Raw genomic sequence first — 11,673 nt, forward strand, 5'->3', positions numbered from 1 at the left:
CAGTGGCTGATTGGCACATTGAAAAAAAAAAAAAAAAACCTAAGTCATTGGCTCATTCGATTTTTTGTTTGTGTATGTGAGAGTGACTGTTTTTATTCAACAAATTAAAAAAAAAAAAAACCTAAGTCATTGGCTCATTCGATTCTTTGTTTGTGTATGTGAGAGTGACTGTTTTTATTCAACAAATTAAAAAAAAAAAACTCTCTATTATAGGCTCACCCAATGCTTTGTGTGTGTGTGTGTGTGTGTGTGTGAGTGTTTGCCACATTGAGAATGTTGTAGGCTCACCCCTTTGTTTATGTGCATGTATGATCTGCATTGTGTTGGATTTATTGATTTTTATTGGACAAATAATACAAATGTTCTAAATTATAATATTTCCTATTCATTTCCTATGGGTGCCCACTTTTGTCCACGAAGGACAAATTGAGTTTTTTTTTCAACCACTTACTTAACTTTGTTGAATCGAGTCCTTTTTGTGTGTGTGTGTGTGTGTTTGTGTGTGTTTGTTCAGGTGGCAAACTTAGGAAAAGTAGCCAAGTCTTGTACAGTTCAGAATAATATAAAAAAAAAAATTTTGCCCAACATTTGTCCCAAAGGATGCTTGAGGGTTAATACATGACTGAAAACTAAATTATGACTTTTTTGGTACAGAAACCTTGACTTTTTGACAACTCATATTAAATGCGGTACATTTTAATTTGACCGATATCTGTAATTAGAGTAAATATGCTTTGTAATGTAAATAAATAAATTAGATCTTGTAAATGGCTCTGTCGCTAGGTTCCAGCTAGATTGGTTTCTAGTGGCAGCAGCTGGCTGGATAAACCTGCGATCCTTCACTGTGTGAGAAACTCAGACAGGGTACACAACCGTAAAAACACTGGCTTCAACCTAATCAAACACAAGAGCCCCTCTCTGGATGCTGATGCTTTTATGAAGCCAGGGATACCTCAGGGCTGTGTGTGCGGTTTTCTAGAAATGTTCTTTTTAGACTATTATTGTGTTACACTGTGTTGTGTCTGTTTGTGTTTGTATGCTATGAGTTAGATCATAAATGAATCATATGTTGTGTTTGTGCTGTGGTAAAGTGATAATATTGTCTTGGGTTGTGACACTGCACTCTATATCAACACATATAAGGTTGTCTTTGTGTATGAATTAAATCAGTGGTTCTCAACCCTTGTGACTCCAAGGCCCCCCATTGTCCACAACAATATTCAAAGTCCTTCTAGTTGTAGTTTTTAATAGACTGAACTTATTTTAACTTACTGTAAACAATAAGTGTAACATGCATCATGCATCCAGATTTTCCAGGACTGTAGGAACCCTGCTTCTTCAAAGGAAACAAACGGGGCACAAATTAAAATAAGAAATATCTTGATTTTTGATTGTTTTAGCAAATTGTAATGGCTGTTTTGTCTTATTTTAGCTTACATGTTTAGCTTGATGTTTGCAGAGGCCTCCTATTGGGCCCCGGCCACGCAATTGAGAAATATTGAATTAAATATTGCACAAACACTGTGAATTAAATACATTTATGTGTCCCTATGATGTACTGATATAAATTTCAGGCTAATGGTCTTGTTAAGTAAGAATTAACTTGCTGTTTAGTAATGCAAAAGAACTTAACACAAATATTGTATGTATATATTGTACGGTTGGGGAGTAACATAATACATGTAACTTACATATTTATAAAACAAAATATGGGTAACTGTATTTCATTACAGTTACATTTTAAATGGGTGTTAATCAAATTAGAGTTACATCCAAAAAGTATTTAGAATACTAAAGTGACTAATTTGAATTTTAATGTCATTCCTTTAATTTAAACATTATTGTAAACTGTAGCAGGCAATTAATGTAAACAGCAATTGGTGATTTTCTGACTCTGATGACACTCTGCAAAAGCATCCTAAACTGCAGTTCTGCTCATAATTTTCATAACCCTTGCAGAATATACAAAATTGTAAGAATTGTAACAAAATATGAGGATCATCATCAAATTGCATGTTATTTTTATTTAGTACTGTCCTGAAAAAGCTATTTCACACAACAGATAATTACATATACTCAAATGACTGAATTTATGAAAATTGCCCCGCATTTAAAAATGTACCTTGTTATCTTAACTGTCTGTTGTTACCTAAATGATCCATGACTGTTTTCATGCTTTGCAATAGTTGTTTGTAAGTCCCTTGTTTGTCCTGTGCAGTTAAACTGCCTGCTGTTCTTCAGAAAAATCCTGTAGGTCCCTGCACATTCTCAGGTTTTCCAGCCTCTTCTGCATTTTTGACACATTTCCAACAATAACTGTATGATTTTGTGATCCATCTTTTCACATTATATGGACAATTGAGGGACTCATATGCAACTATTACAAAAGGTGAAAACATTTACTGACACTTACAAAGGAAACACAATGCATTGAGCAGGGGGTGTAAACTTTTGAATAGGATGATGTGTAAATATTTCTGATTTTGTTTTAAAATCTTTTTTTTTTTTTCATTTAGTACTGCCCTTCAGAAGTTAATACTTACATGTTCCTGGAAGACAAAATAAGTACTTACATGTTCCCAGAAGACAAAATTACCCTGTTCATCCAATTCAAAAAGTTTACACACCCCAGCTCTTAATGCATTGTGTCACAATCTTTTTTTTCCTTCCTATGCAGAGGAAAACCAAGTCCTATGTTTGGTGGATGTCATTTTTCTCTAGAGGACATTTTTTGCTACATGCCTCAGTATATTAGTCTTCCAAAGTATTCTAAAGTATTTAGATTAAGGTACAAAACTTGTGTAATCTAACAACATACATTACAAATTACTTTTTAAAGCATGTACTTTGTAATCTGTAGTGAAATACATTTTAAAAGTAACCTCCCCAACTCTGTATATGTTACATTTATTTGTTTGTTTGTTTTTTGAATGTTAAAATGTTTTAATTTTCTATTTATTTTATTTTAAATTAGTAACATATGTAATATAAAGTATCCATAATATAAAATTACCAGAATTTTTCTTTTATTAAAATTCAATCAGTGAGTAATTAACCCAGCACACCTGCACGCCCTAGATTAGTGCGTAGAACAAAGGACAAAATGAAGTCCAATAAAATTGGAAGAAAAAATAAATAAATTCTGCACACTTTTCCAACTTGCAAAAAAAAATCTAAATTTATTCAGCAATATTTCAGTCCCATGACCTTCATATTATATAATTGATGCAGGGTTTTTTCTACCAAAAAACTGCACAGTTTTCTGTAAATCACCCATATATATATATATATAGAGAGAGAGAGAGAGAGAGAGAGAGATTTGTTGTGTACACTATATATTTATTGATACAGTTGTGTATGTTATGACAATCACTGTATGCTTTTCAGTGATATTCTTGCATATTGCACATGTGTGTGTGTGTGTGCATGTGTGTGTGTGTACCTGTTTTTCTATTCTGATGGGGACTTAAACCTGAATACACACAGACTCATGGGGACTCATGTCACGGTGGGGACCTGAATTGAGGTCCCCACGGGTAAACAAGCTAATAAATCACACAGAATGAAGTTTTTTGAAAATCTAAAAATGCAGAAAGTTTCCTGTAAGGGGTAGGTTTAGGTGTAGGGTTGGTGTAGGGCAATAGAATATATGGTCTGTAGAGTATAAAATCCATTACGCCTATGGAGAGTCCCCACAAGGATAGCAAACCTGACATGTGTGTGTGTGTGTGTGTGTGTGTGTGTGCTGGCTCCCATATCGTGTTCTTGAGGCCAGGGGGAGCAGTAAGCAGATGGCACTGGCAGTCTGTGATGGCACTCACAGAGAGAGAGAGAGAAAAATAAAAGACACAAAGACATTTCTCACGGTGACCCACAGAAGTTTACTGATGGGGAAAAAATTAAAGGTTTCATATTCAATAAGTGATTTTTAGTGCAAATGCACTTTAAAAATTAGCTTTATTCGGATGATGGATATTGACCATGAGTTTAGGACTCAAGCATTTGCTTTACGTGTGTGTATGACACAGGAACAGCTAGAAATGACTCTTTCCTATTCAAACAGACATTGAAAGCTCTATATATCTCCTTGAGTTAAGTCCACGAAAAAAGTGTTGGCCTCCTCTCAATAGACACAATATTCTGCCAGCCGGTGGTGCTTTTGGCAGCCAAAGTCGCACCTTGCAAACAGAAGGATGTGAGGAGACAAGGGATGGATGGATGAGGAATGAAAAAAGGAAGGATGAGATCATTTAAAGTAGAGGGCGGAGGGAGACAACACCTGGTTGTGGTGCCCTGCATTTGTGTCACGACTTCTTTTGCGGTGTGCGTGCATATGATGTCATATTCCAGTCAGAAGGTGGCATCCCCTGCATGATCACCTCGACAACATCAAACACCCCCTCCATACCTCTGACATCATCCCAGAGACATCAAGATAATAAGGTGCATTTGCGTATATGTGCGTGTGTGAAGGAGAGAGAGAAAAGGGAGGGAAAAGAGGTGTGTGTTGTGGGGGGTGGTAAAGCATATATAGACACCTCATCCTTACATATGAGATACTATTAACATACTCATCTAGCTCACACAGACACACACTGACATACAAACACCACTCGCATTCAATCTAATTCCTGCACACAGAGGAAGGAAGAGAGCGGAGAGGAAAAGACAGGGATGCTCTTAGCAGGTGCCAAAAACTGAGTTGAGAGAGAGAGAGAGCGAGACAGTGGCATGGAGGACTAAAGCATTCAGTCAGGTTTTAAAAGCTCCTCGAACTATTATTGGTGAGTAAAACAACTTGAAAACTTTAAACCATGTTAATCAGTAAAGCTTTTTACTTTGAAAACTTAGTTTAACAACTATATTTGTTGAGATTTATATCAGCAAGACTGCATTATTTTATAAATATAAAATACTTGTGGCATTTTTGCATGAATTTTATTCATTTAGGTTTTTTTTATTGCACAGCATATGGTTGAATCCCATGAAACCCGACAAAAAAACAACAACAACATGTCTGGGTCATATTTGAACACCATCATTAAGGAACATTTTTTGCACCTTTGTGACAATTTTCATGACAATTAAGAATTCTGTCAAATTCTAATTACTTTAATGCAAAAATTATTGAATAAAAATACATTTTAAAAATCATTCCTTTTTCCGGTAATGTTCAAAAAAGTATTGATGTTTTGCATGTTGAGGTTTTTATACATCATAGTAGTATTTGTTGTGCGGTCTTTATGCTGATTTAAACAGAAAATCATTGCCATTTTTAATAGTAATACAGTAAAAAGAAATACTGCATTAAACTAATAACTAATCTAAGGTGAATAATTTTGTCATAGGAATTACACACACACAAACAGTCAAAGTAAAAAGTCTGGACAGAATTTAATTTTATTTAATTTAAATTTTTTTGTGAGATTAACCTATTTACTGTTATACTGTTATAGCGTACTCCAAGATGCTATTTTGTTATAATATGAAAAGTATCTATGTAGTTGAATTTATTCAAAATGGTTTAATGCATAACATAACCTAACCTCTTTCTGTTTTATTTTTTATTTTTTATGTACTGTGTATTGTTGTCTGCAGAATTTGTTTTGTGTGTTTTTATTTCCATGCTTCTCTCTCCTTTATCTGTGTTTGAGTGTGTTCATCTGAATCTAGACATACCGACTCACATTAGCGGTGCATTTGGGGCCATTATCAATTGCACCATGCTGTGCTCCTCTGTATTTGTGGTGCTTCTAGTCCTTCTGGCCAATCCGGTGCCAGGCCACACCCGGACCCTTCACACCCCTGACAAAGCCATGCAGGTGGGCTTCCTCACAGGACTAAACACATATATTTTTAAGTAGTAAATAGAATGTAGGCTGTCATTAAAAAAGATTTCCTGTCTCCACTATGCAGGTCATCGAGCAGTTCCTTGAGCGCTACAATGACCTTTTGACCCTTGATGATCTTGAGAACCTCACGAGTGACCAGTCAGAAGAGCCCATGCAGACCTTCAGCTCTGGGCTAAAGGTGGCAGAATACCCTAAGTGGATTGACACACCTGTGCAGAGCGAGAATGCCTGGCTCCGCGTCTTGAAGGGGGCTTTGGCCAATCAGAAGCGAGCTCCACCGGACCGGTTGCGGAGGGGTTGGAACCGAGGCTGTTTTGGCCTGAAACTGGACCGGATCGGCTCTATGAGTGGCCTCGGCTGCTAATAATGAACTGAGAGACGGACCGAGATGATGAGATGACTGTTGTCCCGTTTAGCTTTAGGTAGAAGTCATTACCAAATTCTGGTCAGGTTTTGGACCCTGTGAAAAAAGTTAGGTGGACAAATTCATTATATTGTGCATTTCAATATACTTATTTTTACATTGGATTTGAAGTGACATGTTGTTTAACTGTATTTGTATATTTATTTCTTAATGAAGGTAGCAAGAATTAAGTGTTTACTTTGTCCCTTGAGATGTAGATGAGATACAATCATTTTGATAATCTGCTAGTAGTTTACTAGTAAGTAAAGATCTTAAAGTGAAGTCTCAGATAGTCTAATGCATGCTATTCAGAACATAAACATATACTGCTCACCTTCTGTACTTTTTGCATGAATAAAATTTCTTCCACATCAAGTTTCTTTGTGCTTTCTGCATGTCTCTTAATTGCGTTTCCTGATCCGACACCATGAAGTGTTGTTATTACGCTTTTCTAAACGCAGGTTATCCTCCATGTGTTCTCCCACACACTGCAAATCAACGAGTTCATGGGCTGCAAATATGCAAATGGAAGAATGTGACAGGATTTTCACAGTCTTAATCAGCTCCTATTGAACAAGGACACACATCCACATCTTTCTGTGATGAGGAGTGGGCAGTCTAGTGGTGGATAAGTGAGATGTACGTGCAAGATATTCCGTTTTTTTAAGGAATTTATCGAACAACATATGATGTACTATTAACAGTTATTGTACGTGAATTTAAACAGCATCACTCTGCAAAAACTTTTGCTCTTCTAAAGCTAAGAAGGAACTGGTAGTCTTGACTTGAAGGCCTTTCATTGTATAACACAATATTTGAAGGCCCCTCATATAAGCTATATATTCCTAATAAAGCTGATTGTTTCAATAAATTAATCTTAATCACTTTAAGTCATTCTGTGGCCCCCCTAGTTGGCCACAGTCCCCTGGTTAAGAACCGGTTCTTTAAAGGGGCATTTCCTAACTCTGATATAACCTAAATCTAACTTCAAACCTATCTTGGAGTCACCACCTAATTTTCCTATAAAACTTTTTTTTATTAACAGAAACTAGAAGTGTCAATGTATTAAATTTTAACAGTTATTTAACATTTATTTTTATTTATTTATGTTTTAATTAATTAAATCAACCACAAATATTTTTACGATTCCAGGAGTTATAAGAACTGTATATTCTTTAATAAAACAATAATTCTTGATAATTACATTTAGCAATGAAATAGTTTTACATGTTAAATGCCCAGTTTACACCTTTTTAAACATGTTTTTAGCATTTTTATTTAGTCAGATTATTTCAAAATAAATTAATCTTAATCACTTTAAGTCATTCTGTGGCCACCCTAGTTGGCCACAGTACCCTGGTTAAGAACCGGTTCTTTAAAGGGGCATTTCCTAACTCTGATATAACCTAAATCTAACTTCAAACCTATCTTGGAGTCACCACCTAATTTTCCTATTATTTACATCGATATATTTCCCCATAATAACACATTTATATAAGCAAACCAACCAAAAAAAATCAGCTCAAATGCATTTTTTATTTTGACCACAAGATAGCACTATATCCTGAGACTCGAGACACTAGACTCGTCTGGGCAGTGTGCACTTCAGACAACATAGGATCCTGGACTCTGAGCTCTACAGTTATGCCACTTTATGGTTAGTAGTTAATATATAACAATCTCACATACCAACTAACAGAGCTAGTAAAGAATGATCCACACGGGAGAACAGAGTTTAAATAAACAATTACTCGTCAGCAGAGATTAACAAATCGAAAATTGGTCTGCAAATATTCCGTCTGAAGAATCGGAGCTATCTGGGGTGAACTTGGCAGCGTGACGTGACAGACGTGCTGTTTGTGTCTGTCAGGGTTACGTTCAGCTTGTCTGATTCTGTCTGAATCATGTGTCAGGCGTAACGGGGTGAATTGAGCAGGTCACTCCACAGGAGCACAAGATAGCTGCAGTGGAAAGGGTGCGGGGTCAGCCTTCGAGTGTTTGTGTATTTTTAGCCTAACAGTCCAGCACATTCTCTCAGCTGCTGGGGAGCAGATAGCAGGGATATGCACACACTATTCTGAGGCGCAGTTCCTGAGCGCTTTCAACTTGTTTCAATGAGAAGAATGATTTAGTAGTTAATATTACATGCACATAGACATACATTACAGTTACCGCTTTTAATAAGGATGTTATGATGATTAAACGGTAAGATGGCATTTTTAAAACTGTCACACCCCACTTCAATATCCTGTGACAAACTTACTTTGGCCTTCTCTTCATCTCTGTGACCTCGGAACTATCAAAAGAAGCCAAAAGGCCAGGACCGCAGCGGTCACGACAGTCCAAAATTGTCTGCAGTGCAAACTCAGATGATACTTAACACCACAGAAAGGACGAGACTAATTCAATACAAAGAAAAAAAACTGGACAAATCTGTATTCTTGCAAAGTTAAAAATCTTGCGACAAAAGTGCAGAATTACTGTGGAACATTGCACTATGACAGCTAATTGCTATACAGCGTGAATGTATTTTTATTTTATTAATTTTTTTTACAATCTGTCCCTTTGCAATGATGGAGCACCTGATCTCCTGGATCATGTCAGTGGTAATTACTAGTATAGCTCTGTGATTAATTGCAGACAGGAGACAAAGGATCAACTACATTTAAATAAATAACACCAACGCTAAATTTGATGGATAACAGAAAGATTATAATGTGATTAATCAAATGTACTTTGTGATTAAATTCACTACAGTAATTTAGAAACCAAGCAATTAATCTACCCTGTCACTCTCTGAAGGATTGTGTTTGTTTTAAAGGCATAGTTCACCCAAAAATGAAAATTCTGTTCATTTACCCTCAGGTTGTTTCTTTCTTCTGTTAAACATAAAAGAAGATATTTTGAAGAATATGGGTAACTAAACATTTCTGGTCCCCTCTGACTTCCATAGCATGGGTAACTATCAAGTCAATGAGTGCCAGAAACTGTTTTTGTTGCCCACATTCTTCAAAATATCTTCATGTTAAGCAAAAGAAAGTCAGTCATACAGGTTTGGAACAACATGAGGGTGAGAAAATGATGACTTTTGGGTGAACTGTCCCTTAAAACAGATTTCTTTCTTCAACCATTTTTCACAAAGGTTTATCATGCATTGACTTGCATACAGATGCACATTCAAATACGTTTGCACTAGTTAGAGATTATGCAGGTACAAAGACAACGGATTTCTTAACAATGTGAGGGGTTCTGGGATGCAGGAATGGCAGGGTGAAAGGGAAGTGTCATGGTCTTTCCTGTAAATGTCACACATTCACGATGAGGGCGATTTGATCCCCTGCTTCATCTCGCTCGCGGTCTGGGCCAGTTACTGTTAGAAGGTCAGAGTGGACAGACATGTTCAAATCAAATTTTCTTTTAAGAGAACACCATTAGCAAGCATTTTTCCAAAATATCTTCTTTCCTTTTCTTTTTTGCAGAGCAAGTACACCTGAAAAAAATGTGGAGTAATTGCAAAGAGTTGTGAGCACAGTAAGTCTCTGACTGTATGTTTTCCATTTTTTAGGACTGAACCTGCAGACTTTGTGTTGGCACCAAGATCATTAACATTGTGTACTGTATATGAAATATTTCCTCCATGTTAACAGATGTATTTTTAAAAGCCTATTGAAATGCACTAACTATTACTAAAGAGCTTACAGAACAAATGCCTGGCCCTTTAATAAAAACATTAAGTTTGATCGTATACACTGCTGATTTCCAAAAGGAACAATAGAAAACTTTAAATATGTCAGTAGCTATATAATATGTTTAATGTAACATGCAAAACGTTTCTTTTCGCTTGGTTTCATTTGTTATTATTTAAGTGATGCAGTTGTTTTATCCAACTTTCCCCCAATACGACCTTGACATTCTAAGGGGGCGTGGCAATTATAGCCTAAAGTCCATGGGGGGCGTGGTTACCGCCGCCGCACCAGATATAAATTAACCTCATGCTTGCAATCAGCCTACTCACACCAAGCGTCAGGACAGACAGAGACTTCTCACAAACGGTAAATTACTATTCATACATGCTTTATATCCTGTAGTGAGTTATTTTCTAGTCATAGTTCATAATATACTTAAAGGTCCGTATTATAACTATGGGCCTGCATGGGAAATTTAAAGTGTGGGAGAGATACAGATACAGCTGAAAGTGTGGGAGAGATAATTGTGTCAATCCTGCATGAAAGTCCTGTGTTCAGGTCTATATCACGACTTTTCATGAAGTTTTAGGCCTATAAAAGGGAAGTGCTTCATCATAAGGCGTTATAATCCTAAATTAAGTTTAAAGGGACTCGATCTTAAATTACACCTCTAGATAACAGCGTTGCACGTTCACAACTTGTACTTTGTTCTTCGTCCAATAATGACTGATGCAATGTAGTTAAATAGGGCTAATTGAATGTTTTCTCTTTCCCCCAGAGGACAAGACCAAAGGCATCATGGTAAAAGTTGGTATCAACGGGTAAGCGGCACTCACAAATACAAATGCGACAATTAATGTCGAGAAATCAGCCTTATTTTAAAATGTTTATTTTGGAGTACTTGTAGCAGAGGTTTTTTTTCATAGCAATTTTTTGGGTGTTGAGTAGTTTAAGCATCTAAATGCTAATTGAAAGAAGAAAAAGCTAACAATTTCAGCAGGCTGCTGGTTGATTCTGATGAATGATTAGAGGGGTGACTTCAGGTGGGTTTTTTTTTCTTTTTTCTTTTGGACGTAGGCTATAACACATTACAAGTTAACAAAACCAATTGGCATACAACTTGGATATCATATTACGTGATCTTTATAGCCATAATGAAAGCATTAACATTTGTTTACCTCAGGAACATAGCCCATGCAGGTAAAACTGCGAACCAACAAGCGTTCTCCATAACAAAGATGGTATCAGTCACTCAGTATATACTTTTAATAGTTAAAAAGGTTGAATGTTTATGAATTAGATCCGTTTCGTTGGGAGTGTAGTGCGCTTCTGAATGGCATTGATATTTGAGCGATTCTGTCGCGTCTGGTGTGGACACGGTGGAGCACGTTTAAAAAAGGGTTAGTTCACCCCAAAATTTAAATTAGCCTGTTTTACTCACCCTCGAAACATCCTAGTTGTATGTGACTTTCTTGTTTCAGACGAATCCAATCTGAGTGATATTAAAAATGGTCCTGGCCCCTCCAAGCCTTACAATGGGGGTAGGCGGGTGTTCAGTTGTCAACCGTTCAGAAGAGGTGAAATAAAGTGCATGCAACCATAATAAAACGTCCCTCATACGGCTCCGGGGGGTGAATAAAGGCCTCCTGTAGCGAATCGGTGCGTTTTTGTAAGGAAAATATCCATATTCAAAACGTAATAATCACTTGAATCTAGCTTGCGCCAACAGTTG

General features: G+C 36.5%; 2 protein-coding genes across 5 annotated transcripts in view; both read left to right on the forward strand.

The window, feature by feature from the left end:
- nppcl (natriuretic peptide C-like) overlaps window positions 1-6,528 on the forward strand; it is a 10,481-nt gene extending 3,953 nt beyond the window's left edge. The window contains exons 1-3 of one of the 4 annotated variants that reach the window (XM_016558486.1): window positions 4,553-4,788; window positions 5,599-5,822; window positions 5,917-6,528. In XM_016558486.1, the coding sequence (XP_016413972.1) occupies window positions 5,625-5,822; window positions 5,917-6,216 (498 nt within the window). In that variant the 5' untranslated portion in view covers window positions 4,553-4,788; window positions 5,599-5,624 and the 3' untranslated portion in view covers window positions 6,217-6,528. Of the gene's footprint in view, window positions 1-4,552; window positions 4,789-5,598; window positions 5,823-5,916 lie in introns of those variants that run through there. The other 3 variants (XM_016558485.1, XM_016558488.1, XM_016558487.1) reach the window with 3 other exon arrangements.
- Window positions 6,529-10,258: 3,730 nt separating this feature from the next.
- The window catches only part of gapdh (glyceraldehyde-3-phosphate dehydrogenase), a 14,617-nt gene continuing 13,202 nt past the window's right edge, over window positions 10,259-11,673 (forward strand). Inside the window, exons 1-2 of the mRNA XM_016558524.1 lie at window positions 10,259-10,307; window positions 10,720-10,762. Coding sequence (XP_016414010.1) covers window positions 10,740-10,762 — 23 coding nt within the window. The 5' untranslated portion in view covers window positions 10,259-10,307; window positions 10,720-10,739. The remainder of the gene's footprint in view (window positions 10,308-10,719; window positions 10,763-11,673) is intronic.

Source organism: Sinocyclocheilus rhinocerous, unplaced genomic scaffold, assembly GCF_001515625.1.
Source record: "Sinocyclocheilus rhinocerous isolate Xijiao unplaced genomic scaffold, SAMN03320098_v1.1 scaffold498, whole genome shotgun sequence".
Classification (NCBI taxonomy): domain Eukaryota; kingdom Metazoa; phylum Chordata; class Actinopteri; order Cypriniformes; family Cyprinidae; genus Sinocyclocheilus; species Sinocyclocheilus rhinocerous.